At 40.3% G+C, this 24,662-nt stretch overlaps 1 protein-coding gene across 1 annotated transcript in view; it reads right to left on the bottom strand.

The window, feature by feature from the left end:
* Positions 1-24,662, bottom strand: part of zbtb16a (zinc finger and BTB domain containing 16a) — a gene marked incomplete in the record, with an annotated part of 327,435 nt that overhangs the window by 4,159 nt on the left and 298,614 nt on the right. Inside the window, 2 exon segments of the mRNA XM_036142739.1 lie at positions 2,083-2,253; positions 11,630-11,800. Of these exon segments, the coding sequence (XP_035998632.1) occupies positions 2,083-2,253; positions 11,630-11,800 (342 nt within the window).

The raw sequence follows: 24,662 nt of genomic DNA, 5'->3' as shown, positions 1-24,662 counted from the left end.
AGGTGTTAAGGATTACCATTAAATCCACAAAAGATTGACTGACAGTCTTTTTCTCTAAAAAAAAAAAAAAACTAAGTCGAGTCATGGTAGCAGGATGGTCCATCCCTTTTTTTCTTTTAGGTAAAGCAAAATGTTCTCATTAGAGATTATTAATGAAAAACAAAGGTTCTCTTTTCATGTAAACTTTAGTCGTATAACACAAAGGTATTGGCCATTAATGTTTCTATTTGAACCAAAAGGCAAATATGCACAACCATGAAAAAGTATCTGTCCCTTACAGATTTCTAAGTCTATAATTAGACTAAATATAAAAAGTCATTCCACACATATGGAGGGGAAAAAAGCTTTTCAAACTAACTAGACCCTGAATGAAAAAGGAATTGCCCCTCCTATTAAATGATGACATTAACAGTGATTGACCACCACAGCTTAGTTATATTTCACAAGCCATGCTCCTAATGAGATCCTTTAAATGGAGCCTGTCTGAAAACATGAAGCCTCATCATGCACTGATCTAAAGAAATTAAAGAACATACACAACGTCACTGACTAATATCAGCCTGGAAAGGGTTACAAACCCCTTTCTAAAGCTTTAGGGCTCCAGAGAACCACAGTGAGAACCATTATACTAAAACAGAGAAAACGTGGAACAGTTTTGGAACAGGGAACTAACAGCATTTAGTGAAAACCCTTAAAGGTTATGCAACAGGACAATTGTCTGACCTTAGTCGTTGCCGATAAGCGAGAACAACCAACATTGTTAGTTTAAGGCGGCAATTACTTTTTTAACACAGAGCCAGATTGGATTGGATGTTTTATATAAATGAAGTTTTAAAATGCCTTTAATTTAAAATCTGCTTCTTGGATTCACTCAGGCTACTCAGGCTATGTTCACGCTGCAGGGAAATGTGACCCATGTCAGTCTTTTTCATGGCTGTGTGAACGGCCTACTTCCGATCTTTTCACCCCCCCCAAAAATCAGATTTGAGCCTCTTCCATATGTGGTACTAGTTCGGATACTTCAAATATTCAAATATTTTTTTCAAAATACCGGCAGTCTGGTCGTACATGTCACATTTTATCCATCTTCCACATCTCTCCTGTCTACAACTACATGTCTTGTTATTAGCTTTGCTGCCTTTTTCTACAAAAATATTAGGTTATGTGCAAATTCTGTTGTTTTAAAGACGTGGTGGGTAAAACCTGATTACACACTAGCAGCCAGTTAGCTCTCCAAAGCTAGACGCTATTGACTTTTATAGTATTTTACTTGCGACTTTAAAACAAAATATTTTACCCATTAATTTAAGCATCGGTTTAAAATGTAAATCTCTCTCTCTAAAACATGTGTTACAAGTTTTGACTGCTAGGCTAGTTTATATGGAAAACAGCAACAACTCTTTTATTTAAACAACAAAGAAGGAAGGTGGCGTGTGATTACATGATGGCTGCTATTATTACTACTATTACTTGCTGCAAATTAATTGCCCTTTGGAGACCTAATAAAGTAAAGTCTAAAGTCAATGCTGATTTTTATCATGCCTTAAAAGTCAGAACGAGGTTCTGGGAATTTCAGCTCACCCAACTTTAAAAGGCTTAAATTGAACGCCCAAAACTGGTAAAAGCTGCTAATTAATGTAGCGTAATCCAAGAAAATGCTAATTATTGTTAGCAATACGATAACAGTATTCTGTGTTTTATGCATGTAAAGGCTAAAAGAACATGTTCACAAATATGTACTGTATAGTTTCTGTGTCAATGAGATGAATTTTTCACTATGTTTTATACATATGTGGGGAGACATATTGAAGTTTGAGATCTGGCTTTATAAGTAGCTTCTGGCCTTCCAAGTATGAAACTTAAGAGTTGATTTATCGAACTGAAACCAAAAGAATTAACCCCCAAATGTGAACGGAGAGCACCAACAGACCTTCTTCTGTCTTCAAAATGCACACAGGATGCGTTAACTAAAAGCCAGTCTCCAAGGAGACTGTTAGTGAGGTAATTGACCGATCCTAGTCCTCGTAAAAAGAGTTGCTGTTTTTTTTTCTTTCCCATTTGGACCCGTTTTGGTCGCAGTACCTGTGTGCACACGGTAGTGGGTTTCCAGCTGGTGCTTGAGGCTGAACTTCTTCCCACAGCCGTTACATTCATAGGGCTTCTCCCCGGTGTGGATGCGCTTGTGGCCCTTCAGTGTACTCTCGTCTCGGAAGCAGCTCCCGCAGAATTCACACTCGAATGGGTGGTCCCCTGCTGTAGTGCACACACAGAAAGACACATTTACTCAATGTGCTGCAGAAAAAGAAGCCGCTCTCTGGCACACGACTTACAGAATCAATTTGTAAACGAGAAGACAGACATAGCAAGCTACGTGTTACTGTACAGACGGAATCAAACAGCAGCTGAGCTTGTAGCTCAAGATTTAGTTTTACCATGTGGACTGGGTTACGCAGCAACAACAAGCATGTTTTAATGGACGGTCATTTCAGTACCAGCAGACAAATGCCATCCTTTGTCTTTTCTACAATTTACCAGCACCGCTGTTGCGTTTTGTTTTAAGCTCTGTAATTATAGCCTGTCTTGGCTCATCAGCAGCCGTTGGATGTATAATAAACCCTACAGATGGACTGTTTACAATACACCAATAGAAAACCACACTGATAAATGTTGTAATTCTAGAGGATTAGCTTGTCATCGTGTATTTTATCCCCCTTGAATTATTGCACTTTTAATTTGACAAAAAGCAAAGATGTCATTGTCTCTAAAAAGCTTGAGAACGGAAATGAAGATCCAGTGATCAGACTGAGATGAAAAATGAGCCTTTCTCTGTTGTTGGATCACCGCGGTACAGTGAATCCTGCACGTCTCTTTTGGAAAAGACGGACAGTTTCCAGCCATCTTGGACAAAACAAGCACTTCATCCTCCCGTACCAGAACTATGTCAGAAACCTGTACCTACAGTATGCGTGCATTCTGAAATAGGGCCGAACGATTTTGGAAAATAATCTAATTGTGATTTTTTTTCAAGTTTAATTTATCATGTCTTTTTAAACATATACAAACAACAAATCAATGTTTCCTCGCCATGCGGATTAGTTGCTAAAAGACCCACAGCATCTAAACTCAGAGCAGAAATTATTGCGTTCTGCCTACGATATATTTCAACCAAAATTGCAATTTTGACTTTTCTCTCCATTAACCACAAGCAACAAAAATGGCCTCTAGATAAAAATGTTTGTAAATAAGGATTGTTTAAAACAAGAACTTTTAATGTTTCCATTAATCAGAATATTATTCAAGAGAACAGCTTTTAATTTAATTGGACATCAATTGTTGAACATAAAGTGCAACCAACAAGCAAGTCTATGTATTAAACTGATTGACCTGTACTTAATGCTTAAAGCTATGTATGATTATATAAACTCTAAAACAAGTAATAAAGTTAGATTATCTCACTGCTGCAACTGTCTTCCCTTCCATGTGTAGCAAACCCACTTTAAACATTTTTATTGACACCTAAAGGACGCGTCTGATTCCCTAATTGTTACATTAGGCCAAAAATTGCAGACTCTGTGATTTGGAAATTGTGTCTTTTTTAAATCGCGATTATATTGAAAATGCGATTAATTGTGCAGCCTTATTCTGAATGAGAATAACAAAAGGCATTGGATTCAACTCCTGCCGCCACAGTGCACGTCTATAACGGGCAGCGGTAATGGATATTCACATGTCAACGTTTGGAGATATTTTGATTTGCGGGGAGTCTCCCCACAGTGGCCCACAAACTAATTGTATTCCCGTGTTTGATGAGGATCGGCTTCTTGCGTCATTTGCTCCCTTACGTGTTACACTCTCCATCCGAGTGATGTTGCAGATATTTATTAATGCATTTTGCTTCACCGCTGCAGGTTTAAGTCACCATCAATGACCTATGCCTTTCATTATCTGCCTGTCCAAGCAGCGACGTGCCGGGGAATAAATTGCATTTCTCGTTATGTGCCTCCACCACTGCCCTGCTGTTAGGAGACAATTTCCCTTCCATCCACATATTTTATTTACAATTTTATGCAAGTACATACAGTATGTAGGCCCCTAGCTGCTTTATTTAAGGTCAAGAGAGGAAAAATGGGAGTAAAAGTGGAACGCAAAATGCACACACTCCTCGCGTCTGATCACATTATGGGAATGTTATACATTTATGGTGGAAAACATTTTCCGATGCCTTGGGGATGACGCTGGATGCACTTCCATTAAAGAGAAGCGATGGGAATGAAGGGATGGGGAATAAAACCCAGACAGGGATAGAGCACGAGATGTGGGTGTATATGGCTTTGGCGGTGGGGGCTGGGTAAAAATCAATAAAAGTGACAGTCTTTATTTGTCTGCATGAAGTTATCAGTGGCTCCCGCTGTAAGACATTGTGCTCTTTCTAGCGTCTCATCCACGGCAGAGATCACAATCCATCACGGAGCTCGGTGGGCTTGCACGACGCTGCAAGAATAATAATTGAGTTCAGATTCACCTGCCTTTAATTAGGGGCCTCCTATCAGTCCAGCGAATGCAATGCTAATGCACAGAGGAGCCCTATGGAGGGTTATTTATGTTTAATGTCCTGTTGCTGTGCAAATGTCTGCAGTTGGCTAAAAAAAAGTATCTTTCTGTATGAACAAGACTACTTGCTTGGAATGTATCCTCAAACATTGACAGTTTGTGCCTTTTAAGAATGTATTCTGGTTTTTACACTGCATACAATCATAGATTTATGAAACAAGTCAAGCCTTTTGGACTTGGATGGAGATAAGAATTTATATTAAAAAAATGCGTTACAGTTCTGTGAGGCCAAATCCAAGTCAATAAAGTCCATGTTCAGCCTTAAGTCGTTCAGAGGGAAGTTCAAATCAAGTGTCCAGGTCAAGCGTTTCAGAGGCAAGTCTGAGTCAAGGCTCCAAGTCCATGTCAGATTTTTAGGCTTTAGGAGCAAAACCAAGTCGAATCTTGTGTTTTCAGGGGCAAACTAATGCAAGCAAGTTTAGGCAAGTATCTGTTTTCTTTTGTGAATAGTATGTTCTCCTATCTTTCCAGTTTTGAAGAGTTGCTAGCAGAAATTGACCTCTGTGTCAGTTGTGATCCATACCCTAGTGAAGCAAGAAGTCAAGTTCCTAGTCACTCTGATTACATTAAAAATGAGTGAGATTTATTTAAAAGGATCTTTATTGTTTACATAATTCGTTTAAAACAATTATATTCTACCAGTTTTTTTTTTTTTTTTACATTGAACATGCTCAAATGGATAAGGTTGGATATTTAATTTAAATTTTTTTTATTTAAGATTACACAACCACAATCAAAGAGGAATGAATTTGACATTTTGGTATTAGGGTTTGTCAGTTTTTATAGAAGCTGACAAAAAAACAAACCAAGGTTGTGTCCTGTTGGTGTCGTCTTTACTTGGAAACAGTAAAGTGTCAGGATGTCACACGGAGCTCAAAGGAAATCAGACATTTTTCTCTGACCGCGCTGTGAGCATGTTAACGTACAGAGCTGATTCGGTCTAATCGTCGTTTCAAACAGGGACACGACGTCAGTCCATCCGGTATCTGCTACCATCCCCGCTTCATTCCACTCCATTTCTCTTTTTCTCTGTTGCGACCACATGGCTGGGTGGGTGAGGGTTGGGGGGGGGGGGGGGGGGGGACACCACAGACGAGGACCCGGCACAGTGAGGTGGAACCGCAGCTCGCCGAGTGAACCCAAGGGTGCCCCCGAGCATCACCACCTGCGTCTCTTCCTCCTCCACCCCCCCCCCACCTCCAATCACCTCTTTTGACACCCCAAAGGGCTGCCGAGGGTGCCCATGGGCACAGGGAGTGTGTCCATTATACACGGTAAGAGGCTGTAAATTACTGAGCGACGTTTCTGCCAAGACCAGAACTGGCTTCAGTCCCCTCTCTCTCCCTTTTCTCCCACCGTCTGGCTGTAGCGCTATCAAATACAGCTGCGAACACAAAACAACCCCGCCACAGCAGACAGCAAATTGGCTCCCAGTTTTAAAAAAAAAAACAACAACACACATACACAGGCAGACACTTACACACAGACGGTGCACAACAACAGAATATTAATGAAGGCCTGATCTGTAAAGAGAGTGTCTGCCCTCCGTGTGTGTGTGCAGCTCAGGAAAGGGGAAAAGCACAGCTGCCATGACTGCACTTTTACGAGCCAGCATTGTGTGTGCAAGTGCTTGACTCTATACCGTACTGTACACTTGATTTACAGACGAACGCCACTAATAGGCTGCATGGTTACAACCGCATGTCCAGAAGAGGTGATGAAACTGCAGGTGGGTGCGGAGAAATAACACTCGGTGAGGGAGAAAGACGAAGAAGCGAGATGGTGAGATTAAGAAGCTGGAATAAACACCATTAAATCTGTTTTTCTTTTTCCACTCCTCGTCCCTAAATGGTGATCCAGTGTCAGAGACGGTAGCTGCAAGACTGCTTTCAAAAGATAAGGCTGCAGACAGGTAAAATGAAGCAGACGCGATGAACGTCCATAAAAGTGCTTTCTGTTGTCAGCTGATACGCCTGAATACTGATTCGACTAACCACCGGGCTGCATCTAAAAAGCTTTCTCACAAAGATGAGCTGCCACAACTCTGTCCATTAAAATTAGGGTTGAATACCGAGATCTTGGTATTTACGGCGAATTCTTGTCGAAACTGAGACCGATTTTCTCAGGAAAATGCCAACGGGAAGCAGCGATTTGTTTGGTGCGTACAGAAAATCTGTGTAAAACAAAGAGAGCCCATGCAGCCATTTCCTGCACAACTGACACTCTTTAATGCATAAGTCTGAGAATTACTGTGATGCTATATAAATGCACCTCAGGATCTGCTTTCAGTGCAGATGAAAAAATAAAAACCGAGTTGGAAGCTGGAACATAATCTGAATTAGGACACCCGGGCTACAGAATATCTAAAAATGTGCAAACCAACATGCAAAATCCAGTTGTCCTCCATGCAGCATCTCATGACGATGTCCCAACACCCACACAACGTTCCCACTCAGGTTTCAAAATCCCATATCTTTTACTTCATTCAGAGAAGTTTAAATATTTTAACTGTGGCCAGGCTTTAAATGTAGAACCCACAAACGTCTACCGAGATATTTAGAGCATTTTATGCTTCCCTCTGCTGACAAGCTTTTTGGAGACGCTGATTTCATTCTTCAGTGGCAATAGTACCAGTACCAGCTTCAATGACCTGGTATCACTGTGATTGACCGGGCCAACAAGCTCAGTACTGTCAGGAGGAAGATGAGAGTCATCAGAACCAGGAATGCAGGTGACCTGAAGGCTGCTATCAAACCAACCTGGGCTTCCTGAACCTCCCAGCAGAACCACAGGCTGATCTCCTCCATGCCACGCCACATTGAGGCAGTAATTCATGCAAAAGGAGCACCAACAAAGTACTGACTGCAGATACTGTGCAGGACATGGCCATGCTTTGATGCAAGGCAACATCCCAGTCTGACAAATTATTGTTCATTAGTCTGCTGTGACATTCTAATTCAGCAAAAAACTAAATTTTGGTTCCATTTCATCCCTACTGTCATCTGGGATTCATAGAACCCCAGTTGCAGTCGTAATTTTTCTTTTTTTTGTACTCTCCACAAGCCATAATTAACTAATTTAACAGTAACAAACAGTTAAACTTCATCACTTTTTGTGGAATGAATCCCTTGTTGGTTTAGGACACTAAACTAGATTAACTTCTTGATTGTATTTACATTCATTAAGATGCATCTGTATGCCTTGATGCATAACTCAGCTGGATTCAAAGCTACTATCTGAACAGATATCAAAATCCGAATCAGCAAAATATCTAACGATACAGTTAAATAGAGCTAAAGCCAAAGTGTTGTTTTAAAAATGAGAAATCCATAAAGATGTAAATATCCCCGATGTCATAAGAAAGTATTTAATAGAAGCTCTGGTTCATTTTTAAAACACTGATAGCAACATAATGTAACACAGGTTTCATATCAACAAGCAGAACGGCTGATTCCTCAGGCCAGATCTGTTGTTTTAATCAGTATTTTCATGCTGTTACTCACAGAACGGTATTAATAACATCAAAGGGTGACAGCAGAGGAACACCAGCCCTCTAGTTTTATTTAAAGGTTAAATTAGGACCCGTTTCTGGCGCACATCATGGCTGTGTCAGTTGCTGACTTAATAATCCCCCGACAAAAGCCTCTGTATCATATTTAAACGACCGCCGTCACGGCTGGCTCATTGTGATGTAGCACACGCCCACAGTGGGACCGGGTTCAAAGTGGCAAAAAGGCAGCAGAGTCTCATCTGCAGCGCCGCCAGCGAGCTGAGGTGACATTTGCGTCGCCAGGGTGGGCAGGTGGATCAGAGTGGATCTCCGGCGTCTGGTGGAGAGAACAGATGTGTGCGTCGCTACTGTACCGGGCGCCCCCCCCTCCATGGCGAAGCCCCTCAGCTCCCACCACCATCACACACTAATGGTGTACTCGCCTGACTTGTAAATAGGGCCGACCGCTCTCATCTCGCTGCCTTTCGTTTCAAATATTTATCCGCGAGCTGGTGAGCTAAATCGGCTCTGACAGTGAGACTGTTATTTAAGGTCGCAGACAGGCGGCTGGGTGAGAGACGGAGAGAAAGAGAGGAGAAAAAAGGGCCCCTTTTCCTCGCTGCTGAAATGGGATTCATTTCCATGTGTTCATATTCTGTCATGGCCGCGCTGTTTTCTCCCCCCCCCCCCCGCTCTGAATAGCCGCATCTGTCAGGGTACCTCTGCTCCGGCACAAAAAAAAAAAATGTATTAGAATCCCAGTCTTGTCCTTGAGAGCCGACGCTGAGTGAATTATAGTGGACTGATGGAAAGGAAGAAAAGAAGGGAAAAAACAAAAACAGCCACTGTAAATAACCTCCCCCTGAGTGCTGCAGAATGCATCCACGTTGACCTGGATTCATGCTGTTTATTCAGTTGAGCTAAATTTACTGAAATAAAAACACGCCTTTGTACTTTGCATCGCACTGTAGGCTGTATTCCAACATGAGAATCCTTGTAGTCCTCACACAGAGACATGATTACAATATAAATTTAAGCTGTCTGGTATTCTGTTACCCAAAAAAAGCAAACAGGTGGGACAGGGATGGTGAGAAAATAAGGGTTGTTTTTATAAAAGAACCAGGGTGGATTTTCATCACATAAACACCTGTTTAATTTTGGAGAACAACCTGTGGTATGTAATTTAATTATTAGCAGGCGTGGAAGCTCAGGACTGTTTTTTTTAATTTATTTATTTATATATATATATATATATATATATATATATATATATATATATATATATATATATATATATATATATATATATATATATATATATATATATATATATATATATATAAATAAGGCGTTGATGTACAGACCATGAAGGAATTCACTAGAAGTTCTAATGTGATTTAAACGGGGGGTTTGGGTTAGATACTTTTTGACCAATCTGTATAATCTGATTGAATTTGACATTGTGCCTTGAGATTACATGTATCATGAATTGTGCTATATAAATTAAATTTAATAAAAAAAAAAAAAAAAAAAAAAAAAAAACACAGTCTGAGACACACTAGCTATGTTTACATGCACAAAATTCCACGGTTGGATTGAAATGTATTCAGATTAAGTAACTGGATTGTAACATTTATATGGAAACACAATCAATTAATCTTATCATAATGTTCATATATATGCACCTGGCTTTATTCAGAATAGAGCCACTCTGACATGCAGTTATCAAATTTTCCTAAAAAAACAAAAAAAAACAGAAGAAGAACAACGTATTATACGAACGTATTATCTTCCGAGCTCCCAGGCTGGACTTGCACCAGGTTCTTATTACGATTGAAACGTTACTAAATAAATAATAATTTTGAGGTCTTTCAGTTTTTCAAATAGAAAGGTTGTATCAGGAGCCTTGACAGTTTTGCTTCCCGGCGTATTTCCACCACTCAACAACTAGGAAATACGTCACGTTTACGTCGGGCGCACATTCTCACTCGGGTCAGTTTGCCACATTCTGAATAACTTGAGCCTGACAAGCGTTTATATGAACGTTGATCCAATTATCAATCAGCATAAGCCACCCGTCTCATTCGGAATACAATTTTCATTCTGATTGAGCATAATCCGATCACATTATACCGACTGGCTTGTTTAAAAGACAGATATTATTCCGATTGGCCCTTTATTCTGATTACTTTTCTCCATATAAACACAGCTAGTGGTGGTGAGAAACCTTTAACATTGCCTTAGATTGCTCATTATGGTGGAAAGTTTTTGATCTCCGAATCCACGTATATAACAGCATTCACAGCATATATTTGATACTGTAAATCAGAATTGTTGGACAGCAGCTTGATGGAACATTTATGTAGAGGCAAAATAACCATGGGCCTAAGACCATCCTCACTATTTCTATTTCATGTTGTATACTGTAGGACGCTGCATTTTAGACGCATGATATCAATCAGTTTGATACATTCACAGAAAAGTTTAAATGAGTTGGTTTTCTGGTATGAATAGTACATAACAGATTTTTCCATGTTTCCAAAAAATAGTCAACAGCCGTCTCTAGGAACTGCTGTTGACTACTGAACAGGAACGGAAAAACAATTATCAATTAAATTACAATGTTATTAATAAGAGACACTTCGTCTCAATTGCATCTTTGTCGTTAAATATTTTAAGGCGATAGAATTTTTTAATGTGTAATTTTCAATTTTTGAATCAACCAACTATGGATCAGGAAATCTTCTTTCAACAAGCTCTGACCTCTTATAAGCAGGTTAAAAACAAAAAAAAAACCTCAAACGTTTTGGTCATTTATCGCATCAACAAACCCCATGTTGTTTGCTGCAGTTGGCTGATCAGATGGAGTATTTGGATAAAATCTTGATGCATCGGTTTCTAAATAGTTGAACTGGAAAAATCCGATTTATATTGATAAAAGATGAAGGTTATGTTGATTTTATTGAAGTCTGCATTTTTTTGTAGGGCTTGTTTGCTAGATTTTCTGCTTTGTAAAAGGCATTATTTTCTGAAAATTGCATCTCTTGTGGCATAGTGAAGTCTCAGAGTTAGAGCATCTCATCCTGGCAGCTTCACACTTTGTCTGGAAGTGCTGCGGTGCGAGCTGAAGGTCGTGACTTGAAGACGGTAACAGAACCACATGATCCACAAACAACAAAGTTGAGTGAAGATAGTTAACGTAGGAGATTTTTGTTTACTTGTTTCAAAACCACAACTTTTATTCCGATCACTGCCCAGAGGGAACTGCACATCTACCTGAGAGGCTTGCAGCGTGTCTGGATGGAAACAATATTGAGGTCCCTCCTTCACTATCCTATTGTAGAAATTATAAACTTAACTCTATAATTTAGGAATGTCAGACAAAGGGTAAAAAAACATCTTCCTTAACTCTAGCAAATGTGGAGCCCTCTGTAGTTCTTGGAATTAAGAATCGAGCGCCCATGTCAGCTTGTTTCCCCCCCATCATCTCATCTCCATTGAAGACGGATACTGAATGCTTCCACTGACCTGTGTGTGAGCGGAGGTGACGTTTGAGTGCAGTATGGCTGGGGAAAGTCCGGTTGCATTCGCTGCAAATGTAGCTGCGAACGCCAGCATGCACTTCCATGTGCTGCTGCAGTGCTGTCTGGGTCTGGAAACGCTTCCCACAAAGAAGGCAAAAGATGGCCATGTCCGAGCCTGTAAGGAAATAAAAAAAAAAAAAGAGAGATCACAGGTTAATCAGAGATGGAAGCTGGGTGACATTACTTCAATATATTTTTTATTGGCCTGTCACCAGATGTCTGTCTACCAACGTGTGTCTAGATTAGATTGATAAGTGAAGGAAAGGTGGTCAGAATTACAACAAGTTCTTTGTCTTGGTAGACCTGAGAAAAACGTCACTATGCAACAGGTCAGGATTGTAATATCCCTTAAATGTGGCCAAGAGCACTTTGTTTGAACTGCTCAAGTTTCTTCATGGCGTAAATAAATTCCAAAAATACATTTTATCCCCAACACAACAATATATTTCTGACAGTAAAAGCAGTTTACAAACTGTTGAGTGAACCGGAAAAGAACTAAAAGTCAATGGGCTGTATGGTGCAGCTACTTTTCCTCAAGCTAACATTAGCATGCTAACGCTAACACAAACAGCTCAGATGCTAACATTATCATGTTAACAGTTATGCCAACAGGTCACACCTGTAGCGTTAAACTTCAGCACTTCAGCAACACATAGTATCCTAATGCTAACAACAACAGCTAATTCTTGTTATTGTCAGACTCATTACAAATATCCAGAGTCATGTAAACACGCTAGTATGTCTGCGTTAGCGTTAGCATGCTAACATGTACTCAAACCCATTGAAAAACAAACAATGCAAGCAACATCATTTTTCAGATGTTGTAAATGTTAAACAGCTCATACCCTAAAATGTCAAAGATTATAATTAGGCCTTCAACCTTAAAATGAATAATTCACTACAATAGTAATATAAGAGAAATATGTTTTTGCAAAATTGTTAATCTCAGCTTTGTTATTGCTTTGTATTGAAATGGGAAACCATCTGTGTTATATTTTGTTCACTTGAGGTTAGGTTTAAACATTTTGAGACAGAACCTGGTAAAGATCATTTGTATATTTAAACAAAGGGATTTTCTTTTGACCTCAACAGTATTTAACACCTTATCATGGATAAGCTGCCTTCTCTGGACTAAAAGTCAGATTTTTTTTGCACAAACAAAGTTATGATTTGGTTACAGTTTCAGCCCGTAGTTGTTAAACTGGAACTGTAAGAGGACGTGTAGTTCGTTACAGCAGGTTTTCAGCTGAAAGCAGCAAAAATAAAGCTTTTCCTCACATCAGACAGCCTATAGGTGTGAATTCTGGAGTATCAGCAGGTGTTTATTTATGCTACATATCATGTTGTAATGAAGTACTACAGCTCCACAAATAAAAAAAAAAAAACACAGCTTGGCATCCCTATAAGACATTTATGATACATATTGAATGAAGGAGCTAACATTTTAAACAGCAGTCATGAAAGAAAAAAAAAGAAAATCACACAACCCTGATCATGCTCACAGTGAATAATGCAACAGGATACACAAGAACACAGGAGTATCTGACAGGTTATATTTTACTAACTGTTCCCTCACAGGCTTACGTGCCGCATACTGTATTTATAGGATTAAAGTTGCACACAATTCTAATGTTTCAGGGTGGGTGTGCAGACTGATAAAGATCTCCTATGCAATACTTCAATCGAATCTCGACTCCAGCGAGCGTGTTGCATTTTTCTCCAGCAGAGATAAAGAGCCCACAGTCGCAAGCAACACAAACACACACCGCAGGGTTGCACTTCCACTCCGAACACACACTCTCTTCACACTTTTTTCAATTACCAGGCTGGGGAAAACTCTGGGGAAGGACTGAGTGTTTGGAGCTCAGTTTCTATTTCATCAGTCAATAACACATCTTTGGGGCAAAGCTGACACTAATTTAAAAATCTATGAAGAGCAGCCCGCCTCATGTTCATAACCACTGGAGGAGGAGGAGGAGGAGGAGGAAGAGGACGGGCCCACGACTGCCTCCACACCAGATCAATCGCCGTTGTGGCGGCTCTCTAGTGCTAAACAACGCTAAAGAACGATCGGGGAAGATGTTGCTGGAGGATGATGATGGGAGGAAAGGTGCAGAGGAGCTTCAGGGAATCATCTGAAGAAAGCAAGTTCAGCTTGTATTAGAGGATGATCAAGAGAGAGGGAAATCCATTACTATGAGGTGATCAAAATAAACCTTACCCTTATGACTAAGTCTGCTTCTAGCTGTACTAGCGAAAAACAAAGTGGGAAGTTTTCTACAAATCACTGAGCAGTCATGTCTGAAAGCTGAGTTCAGCCCTAAAAATAAGGTGAAATGTAAAAATCTCAATCTGTGCTGCTCTTTGGTATCAACCATCACAGCCATTTACAGGACTTTGAATTGTTTTCCCCATGATGTGTTGCTTGAAGCCTTCTCCATGTTGTCAGACAGGTTCTATTTATTTATTAGCCGCTGACTCCGCAGCCTAGGCCCGTGAAAAAAAATACAATAATTTTTCTCCTAAGTTCTTAAAAAAGTGATTGTCCAACATTATTGCTGACAAAATGGAGTTTAAATGAGTTAAGTGAAAATGTTTCTGGTCATTTTTGTGTGTCAAACAAAGAAGAAAAATAAAACTTACACTCATCGTGTTTTAGAAAGTGAATTAGTTTGTCATCAAGGAGTCAAAACTTTTCAAATTACGTTTAAAAAGCAGATAATTGAGACAGAAACACAGGACATTTATCTGCTTTTAATTTTGACATCTGATTGTCTGATTGCAATTTCTTTTTTTCATAGTTTTAAGTGAGACTTCTCACATAACTGTAGAGCTTCAGAAGAATTTAAGTTTTTAGTTTTAATAGAGCGCTTTAGCACAGACATGCATAAAAATGCTGATGTTTCAGTTCATTTCAGAAAGAAACACCATAAATGGTCACATGTGTGACCGAGGAAAAAGATGTTTATTGTGGTTGTGTAAGTGGTGCAGAGTCAGAGAAAGAGGGAGAGGAGTAGCTGCTGGAGAGGGGTGCGGGTGGGCTTGGCCTCACAAAGACTTTGGCCAAATATGGGGAATTAGAGGAGAAAAGGTTTCAGGAATGTAAAAGGTCAACACACCTCTGACCTTTGAGTTTGAGCAGGGCGGAAATATGAAACCCAGATACAAACCTGCCCTGACAGAAAAAAAAAGAAAAGAACAACAAAGCTTGAAAACAAAAAGTGGAAGCACCAGACAACAGAGAAGATCCACTTTGAAGTCAGGGCAGCTACAGCGGCTGCCGAGACGCGTTACGTTGACTGGACTGCGTGTCCACGAGTATGTATCCGATTTAAAAGGAGCCAGCCACCAAGTCACTGCTGTTAGAGAAACATTACAGTCCAGCCGGAGGAGAAACACCAACAGTTGGACAACAACGAGACAAATAAGGAAATAATTCCTGTTACTGATCAATATTTAAATGAACTATTTTGTCGTGGTGAAAACTGAGTCAAATATACAAACGTGTGTAGATGAAACAAAACAGCCGAAATGAGTACGGTTCGAAAAAACAACAATTTTTATACATTCATTTTGGATGCATATAGTATTTTGACAAAAAAAAGTACCATTCAGTGTGCTCCCCGTGAAAGCATTAGATTTCTGGAGCATACAGACACAAGTCAGAAAGACTTCAGCCATCTGGAAAGGGTCAAATGACTGCTTTCAAACTATTTTAAGTCCATTACTGTACAGAAAGAGTGATAATATACAGGTGGAAAACATCTCTGCCTGCAGAATTATTTATCCCGCCTGTTTGGACGGGATAAATGAGAACTAATCTGCTACCAAAACAATACATAGAACAGCAGTATAACTTTTGTATTGTGAGATTTCATCTGAATGAGCTATAAGACTTCTTCCACAATGCCCTTTGGACAGATTAGACCAAAGCAGAGAAGTTTTGACCATACTGCAGGGCGCCATGTTTGGATAAAACCAACCAGCATACCAGTTTTCAGGCACGGTGGTGGACGGGTGATGATTTGGGCCATTTTACAGCCAAAGCATCAAAAAACATCCCATCAAAACCCTTGATGGAGTAAAGAGATAAACCACCTCCTGCACACAGTTTTCTCCACATTAAGAGCTCTTATAATAAAGAACAAAAAAATACATAAAAAAGGTGAAGGAATCTCCAAATTAAGTTATAGTTTTAAACGCAACAGAAGCACATTTGTAGCTAAATAAAGATAAGGTCAAGAACATTCGGATGTTATGTTCGAACCAATTTGTTACAAATAGGTTTGTCTCTTTAAAAATAAAGAAAAGAAACCAAAACTGCAGGCGATCGCATGGTGTCAGACACCCGTTTGCTGCATGCATTCATTTGGACTTTGCTTGCCTGCAAAGAGAGCAGTCTGCAGCACCGTGTTAACTTCCATTACCTTCAGAGAAAAATTAAGTGGAACAAAGTATACAGTCGGTGCGGGGAATAATTGCGTGTCTCAGGAAAGTGGGTTAAGGTGTAGTCGGCAGCTGATAGATAAAGAGAGTGGACGAGAGATAAAAAGGAGGAGAGGCTGGGAGAAAAGCAGTAGAACCGGGAGGTCCATTACAGTGTAAAATTGAGTCAGCCGAAAGTGACACCTGAAGGGAGGAGCCGGGGTGGCGGTGGGTGTTTTTTTTTTTTTTTTAGTCTCAGTCCTGTTTGGCTGTTTGGGAATAATTTATCTCCTCTAACCAGCCGCTTTCTTTACTTCTCATGCCATCTATTTATAAAGGCCTGCGAGGTCGGCTGCGGTCTGTGTGTGCGGCCGTGCCAGCCAGCGGCGGCAGCATCGTAATGGCTCTGAGGTGGCAGGGCTGCTGTTATTTAAGTGGGGGATGGACAGAGGCAGGTAATGGAGAGGAATCCTCCCTGAAGGGAGGTGACAGTGGCCGGATGGGCGAGGAGCAGAGAAATGGCCCGAGGCTTAGAGGCCGGTCATTGAGCCGAGCACTTTCCATGAGTTTGATGTGCAGCACGGTAAACGCCCTCCATACCTGATCCAACCCCCCCGCCCCCCCGCCCCGTCAGGACCTGCAGTCCTGCTTCTACGTATGAGAAGTTGGGCTTACGACGTCGCTGCAGTCCATGCATGTGCACAAATAGGATAATTACAAAGAAAAAACAATAAAAAAGGCAGCACTGTTTGAAAAAGTCAGCAGCCCTGATTATGAGTTAACTTTTTGTTAATGTTGAAGGCGTGACAGCGACAGATCTATCAGCAGAATTTAGTATTTGTCCACATGAGAGCGGAAATACACACTGAAATATATTCAGAATACTGCAGTAAACACTTATTCAACTTAAAAATGTAGAATTCCAACAGTAAAAATAAAAATAAAGTAAATGATAATAAAATAAATAAAGGTGTAACTTGTATGAATTTCCCAACCATGAAGCCAACTTGGACTTAAATTTACAACAATATCAATATAACATTCTCCCCCAATGCCAAAGCTAAATTAATATTGGAAAAAGAATAACGCAGTGCTTCTAATTACCACTAGGTAGCTTTTTATACTTTGTTTGAGGACTTTAGTTTTAGGAATTAATGTAAATCGTTGCAAATATTCCACTTTAACTCTGAAATCCAGACAAATGTGATTGCTTCTTTTATTTTTCAAAAACAAAAAGTATTTTTACTGCAGCTAAAATTACATTATTCCAGTTATTCGTTTTTATTCTCAATACGACACAAAATGCCACAGGATAAAAATGTAAATAAACAACCTCTAAACATAGTGGTGGCTTTGCTAATGGAGCTAACACACATTTCTGTCATTCTGCACCTCATACAGCATCACTGGGAGTGTAATAGTTGGTTAATTAGCAGAGCTACGTGCCCAGGGACAGCCTGCAGTCAGCTGTAAGACGTACCACTCTTAAATAACATGCAGTTTAAAAATATCTTTATGAGCTTGATAGGCACTCCTTTAGTTTCTACAACAAAACCTTTTTTTGGTCTTTTAGCCAGCTGACTGGCAGTGTGCAGCAACAGATGGGGAAGAGGGGTTCAGTGTTACTCTGTTCCACACACAGCCAGAGGAAACTCTGCTCTCTTTGGGTTTTAAACTGTATTAACTACTTTTTTATCCATTTTGAAAATAAACTTTTTTTCACTCTACATAAAAAAATAACTGATATTAGCCGATTAATTGTTGCTCTGCTCCAAAAACCGGCCGGTTGTCGTCTGCTAATTAACGGTGCTATTTCCAAACAGCAGGTTTTCTCCTCCTTTAAAGCAAGAAAAAGAGTACATGCTTTTGTTAAGCCAGCCTACCAGCAGTGTGCAGCCACAGGTTTTAAAACCTTACACTTTTATATTGGTAATCAGCCCAACGTGATAACATCACTTAGATGCACAATGGTGCACTCATCCAAAACGCAGCCAATATCTGGACTGATCTGGTTAATAAGAAAGCGTCAAAACCTCTAAATCTGACACCAGCTGTGGTCTAAAAGTTATAATTAAGTGCAATAATAACAAACACCGTTCAGACATTAAGACCCCTGAAATCCATCTGGAGCGCACGTGTTTCAGGGAGTGCTGCAGCCGAGACACTTTAATGTGTCCTGACGGTGTCCTGCAATGCAGCGTGCCGAACCGAGGACCTGCCAGATTTAATGAGGCAGCAAGCAGCGGGACCTCCGCACAAGGTGTTCAATCACAGGCCATTACCAGCAGACCTCAACCTCTGTTACTGCTTGCTCCTGTCAATAGCAATCTATGCTAAGGTATAGTTTATCTATGCGGAGGGCAGCATAGCGACTAAATGTTGGCATCTGTATCCTCGCACGCCTACATTCATTTGGTGGCGGTCCCAGAGCCGCCTTCAAGTGCCGTTCATAAACTCCGACCCCAGAGCCTTCAGCTCATCTAAACGTAATTCGTGTTGCGCATGAGTGTTCAAACCTCACCTGCTAACAGGAGGGAAACAACAACAACAATTAATCTCTTTAACTGGAGGCCTCAGTGCAGACCTGGATATAAGAAGCTCCGTGAAAAAAAAATAAAAGTTCTTACTTTTAAGTCATCCCAGAAATGCAAAACAACAGGCAGGATCAAAATAGACATCGACGCTTGGAGAGATGAAACGTTTTGCTGTGTTGTTGAATTTCTCACATTTTATCTCAGGAAAGAGGAATAAATAAGCCCAGCAGCGGAGAACACACCACTGCAAGAAATATGAGCAGAAATGACTGAAACTCTGAGTCTTAAGTTAACTTATTCCCCCTATAGATGATCAGACATCGTGCAAAACTATTCACACTGCTGGAACTTATTCAGATTGTCACAATACAACCACAAAATTCATAGTATTTTATTGGGATTCTCTATGACAGACCAACAAAGATTAGGGCGTATTTGTGTGGACGGAAAACTGCTTGGCTGTATTTCGGAGTACCGTATTTCGACTATAAGGCGCACTTAAAATTCTTACATTTTCTGAAAAAGTGATGGAACTCAATGGATATTCGGAGCATTACGGTACACTGTGTCACTACCTGATAGGACCCCTGAGCTGTCTACAAGAACATTTAATGCACTTTATAATCCCAGTATATCTCCCCTGATCTCAACACACAAACATTTTCCCCACATTCTTTACAATATAGCTCGATTGAATGGTGAGTAACTGAGGACATCGTTTAGGACTTAGATCTAGACTTTGACTAGGCCATTTGTTTATATGTTTTGATCTCAACCTTTTTATTATAGCGCCGGCTTTAAGTCTTTTTCAGCCTCTAACTCATTCTCTTCCAGGACTGTTAGCTCCATCTATCTTCCCACGCCGATGTTCTCGATCAAACATCTGACGGCGCCAAAGCGCAGCTGTATTTATACTGAGACGAAGCTACTCACACGTGGACTCAACCTACTAACTAGGCGAGTTCTGAAAGCTGTAGGTTGCACTGGATTTAATTTATGGGTATCGGAGTAAATACAAATTCCTGCCAAACTTTTTAGATTTTTGTCTGGGAAAACTATTCATGCACCATCGTGCTTCTACTTAAAAAAAACAGGAGCTTCTTTGTGTTGGTGTGTCACATATGATGTAAATATATATATTTTTTTAAGTCTGTGGGGTTTTTGACTTGAAAAAACGTGCAAAAGTTTCAGGGCATCGGGGGATTAGGGAGGGGAATCAGATGGGACGTCCTTCCTGGTCTGGAATGACCAGAACAACCGAGAAGAATAATGAAACTTTCAATAAACACAAACGTCAGTAATTCTTTTCTTCCTGCCTGTTTTCACCCGTGCTTTTCAGCCTCACTTCCCACCACCCTGGGAATCTACGTCCTCTGCCTTTAGTCACAACAACCTTCACCCCCCCCCCCCCCCCGGCTCATTTTCTGCCACTGTATAACCGCCACAAGCACCAGTCACAATAACCCTCCTCCCCCGTGTCGGCGCTTCGAGGTGTGAGAAACGAGAAAAGGTGAAGTTCCTGCCGCTCTGCAGCTCCCGTCAAGTGTTTGTTGTTACTCTAATCGTCGACGAGGCTTCATAGCACATCAGGTCGCAGCTTTTCTGAAAAGGTCGCCTCAACCAGTGCCTCCACGGGGCGTCGACTGCGCAACGCGTGCCGTCGTTATATAAACGCCTTCAGTAAATTCACTGTAGCGTCGACAGGAGAAGGTCTCAGATAAAATATTAAGACATGTCCATCTTGTCAGGTTTACGTTGAAGAAAATATCCCTGCTTTCCTGCTTTTACTCCGGGAAAGATACCGGTCCTTCTTTTGCAGAGGTCTGACATATAAGCTTTGGGTTAGAAATATGGAATCACAACCCTTGGAGTAAGTTCAGTCAAAAACAGTGAGAGATGTGATGTAAAAAAAATATTTTGCTTAAAAACAGAACATTCAGGCTTTTGTAAAAAGGATTAAATGATCCAGATTTGAAGGCGGAGGGAAGCGACGGGAGTAGGAACACAACAAAGGATGAAAGGGAGACGAGGCAGAAACAAAAAAGGGAACAAATATAGATATCAATTAAAAATGAAGGAAAGACACAAAGAAGGAGAGCGACACGAGGAGGGAAGAAAATAGTCGGATCTGTTTTCTGTAAGTTCTCCCAGTGAAGGAGGAAGCAAGCGGTGCCCATCTGCACCGGATGAGAGACGGGACGCACCCTGGACATGTTGTAGGTCCATCACACCATCACAGAGACACGCGTCACACTCACTGCTTCGGTCAATTTAGAGAGACCAATTAAGCTAATGTGCATATTTCTGGACTGTGGGAGGAAGCGGGAGTACCTGTAGAGATCCCACATCTGCATAGGGAGAACATTCAAACTCCACGCAGAAGGACATGGAGCCTTTATGGCGCCGGGCTAGAACGCCAACACCTGGACAAAATGCTCTCTCTTTCCATACCTGGAGGCTTCTGACATCAATTTCCAGACTGTGTCGGAATGCTGATTATTCCCTACGGCTTTTTCTCCTGGCCGGATAAATTTATTCAAATTAAAATGTTGGCCTTTTCTAAATTTTTCACTGCAATATCTTTCCTTCGCCATAAAAGGATGAAATTATTTCCTCCAACCTTTAGCGATAAATGTGGAGGCTGCTGTACATCCGTTTGTCAGTGGGCCTATAGCCAAACAAAAAACAAAAAAAAAGTTTTTCACTTTACACCAAACTCTTAAAAACCTCCGTAAGGCATCAGTGTTTCAGACCGCTATATAAATACTGAAAGAAAAGCCTCCATACAGCCACTGAATGTTCCAAACAGATAAACGAAAACTGGCAAAAACTGATCCAGAAAGTGGAAAAGTGGCCCGCAAAGCATGTGTTGCATCTGAATTACATCATGCTGCTGCACAGGCTCCGCAAATGACTTCCTGTTTGTCACATGCGAGCCTTTATTGGTAACAGTTTGGCAATAAAACATCCCCGGTTCAAAGCACGGATCAAGTCAGGATAACTTTGAAGATTTTCGCAGGCCGTGAAGTCTCTTTTGCATTCAATTTCCATAAATTTACCCTGGAACAGCGGGCAATTTGAGGATTTTGGTGTGGAACGTGACAGCATTAAAGACGTTTTTAAACAAGACCAAAGTATTCCGTTTTCAAAACATGCATCCGTCTGCTCAGCAAATTGGGCCTTAGGACACACGGTTATGGAAAATCATATGTATTATGTGGAAGTTAATCATTTCTGAGTTTCCAGCTGTGCTCCATCAGTCTTCGTTTCTAAACAACACTTTAAAACCTGCAACACCAGAAACGTGAAAACCCAGGAGTCTGGCTGTTTTCCCCCTCGGTGTAAGTTTGTGTGAATGGTAGGAGAAAGAAAATAAGTTGGAGCGTTTGTGTTTCTCCTAATTCATCTAGAACACCTCCACAGAGCTACTTATTGATCGGCGTGGAGGAGGGAGAAATGAAAACGCGGCTTTGGTACCAACCGGAGAGAGATCTGCATCCGGGGAATCTGAACTTCCAGGCGGGAACTGATTTACTGCAACCCGGAGTGGAGCATGAATGAAAAGCCTTTAAACTGTTGCTGCTGAAGGATGCTGAGCTCCTGGCAAAAAGCTTTCTTATTTGCAACACAACTGCACTGTAACAACAACAACAATAATAATAATAATAATCCAGAGTTACTGGACTGTTCAGTCTGGAACAGATACGCCCCTCCCCCACTTGTTGCTGTGCACTGCCAGGAAGCTGGCTCAAAAGTATGTTCCTACACTGCAAAAACGGAACTAAAAATAATTTAAATGTTCTTAAAATTAGTGTATTTTTCCTTGATTTGAGCAGGTAAATAAGATAATCTGCCAATAGAATAAGATTTTTGCACTTAAAATAGGAACAATTCATCTCCATCATCTTATTTCAAGTACAGTATATCTAATTATCTTATTTTAGGGGTCAAAATCCTCATTCCATTGGCAGATAATCTTATTTACCTACTCAAATCTAGGACAAAAACACAAATTTTAAGAACATTTTACTTAGTTTTAGATCCATTTTTGCAGTGTACACTTTCCCCTTGCTTACAAAAACCCAAATTTCCCCCTTTTTTTTTTTAGAAATATTTTCAATCCAAACAGAAAATGTAATCTTAGACATTTGTGGTGTGGAAACTTCACGCTTATGACGGTAACGCCTTTTTAAAACGTCATAGAGCATCTTTGATAGGCAGCTGAATACAGGCGAGCTACCTGAGCAGATAGCACGCTAAAATCTGTTTGCTATATAAAGTTCTACACTAAAGGCATTTAAAATCACAGAAAAACACTAATAGTAAATTCTGTAAATAACGTCATTAATCGACCAACGGGATTTTATTTATGGAGCACTTTTGGTGCAGATTAAAACAGACAGGTTTTACAGAAGGTAAAACCTTCATCAAACATCACACCAAATAATACTAAACTAATTAAATCTAAAAAATAAAAAATAAATATTAGGCAACTAGAATACAATGTCGGGTAAAATCTGAAAGTGGAGAAATGTAGTTCTAAAAGCCTTTAAAAGTGCAACTATCACAAATAAATACATAAAACTGTTAGATTTAATCAATTATGTAATCTAAAAATAGTTCTGAAACCAATATAAAAAGCACAGAATATTAAACATTAAGATCAAATTTAAAATGAAATATAACAAATTGAATGATGAATTTAACTGACAGAAAAGAAAAAAAAAGAAAGATTGCACTAAAATATTAATATTAAAGCATATTTAAGCGTCTTAGAACCAATTCTGTATTATTTTAGCAGCAGCAGCAGGAATAATAGTTGTTTTTGTCTTTCATAAAAGCTACTAGATGATATTATGTGATTTAGTTTTAATATTTTGTGAAGGTATTCAGATCATGTTCCGATCGGTACCAGCACCGTCACAAAGCAGCGTTCAGTTATTGTGAAGCTGATCTGAACGTCTGTTTTCTGTTTATGGTGAAAAAACCTCCAAGCAAAACAATATGACATACGACGCTTTAAATACCGACGTGGAAAAACTAGAAGGGCTCAGATCAAAACAAAAATATCCGGCCGCCCATTTCAGACAGAACTAAAACAAATCGGAGGGGAAGAAGAAAATCCGCCATCCTTTTTTTTTTGTTGGTCTCCCTCTTTGTTGATGTTATTTTTTCCTCCTCCTCGTTTCGCCGGGCAGTGATAATTCACGTCGGGCCCGCAGCGGCGCTGACATTGTAAGATGAACGGCTCCCGGCTAGATTAATGCCACCAGATGCCAGGCGAGATGCCATATTAATTACCCAGAGATAATGTCAGCGCAACCATATGGCAGCTCAACCGGCCATTTAGCTTGACAGGGCGAGGTCTTTATAGCCGTGCAGATTCCCTCATCTGCACGCCGCCGCTGCCGCTGCCCCATATTCCCTGCCTACTGTAAAGTGGCTCTTCCTGCTCTTTATGACTATTTGCACATCATTATGCAGGCTGCGGCGTCCGTGTGGGGTCTACACAAGGTTACAAAGGACAGAAAATGTGTTGATGGGAAGAAATCATTACAGAATGCATTTAAAACCATAGTATTGTTTTTAATATTTTAGCCAATGAGCTAAAAATACAACGTGGACCTTCCTGTGTGGATCAATAGACGTTAAAATGGTTTTTGGAGACAGTATATACATTTGTTCATATTTAGATATGAATATTTACGCTGAAATGAGTTTCCTTCTGTCCAGCGGATAAAATGGTAAAACGATGCTGGGGAAAAATTTTCAACCCACTTACAGATTTCTTACGCTTTAGTCACACTTAAATATATCGGATTAAAAAAATAAATAAAAGCAAATACAAGAAGCAATATTTAAAAGAAGAATCAATTTGTGGTCTCAGTGTTTGATATCATTTCGACCCGTTCTTTTCTGCTAGAGAACCGGATCCACGGTCCAGTCGACTGCAGAGTCGTCCGGGTCGCAGAGCAGCGAAGCAGTCCCGCATCACCACACTACCACTGCCGTGCTCGT

Source organism: Fundulus heteroclitus, chromosome 11, assembly GCF_011125445.2.
Source record: "Fundulus heteroclitus isolate FHET01 chromosome 11, MU-UCD_Fhet_4.1, whole genome shotgun sequence".
Classification (NCBI taxonomy): Eukaryota; Metazoa; Chordata; class Actinopteri; order Cyprinodontiformes; family Fundulidae; genus Fundulus; species Fundulus heteroclitus.
Note: the sequence above shows the minus strand (reverse complement) of the source record. Positions and strands in the feature narration are given on the sequence as shown.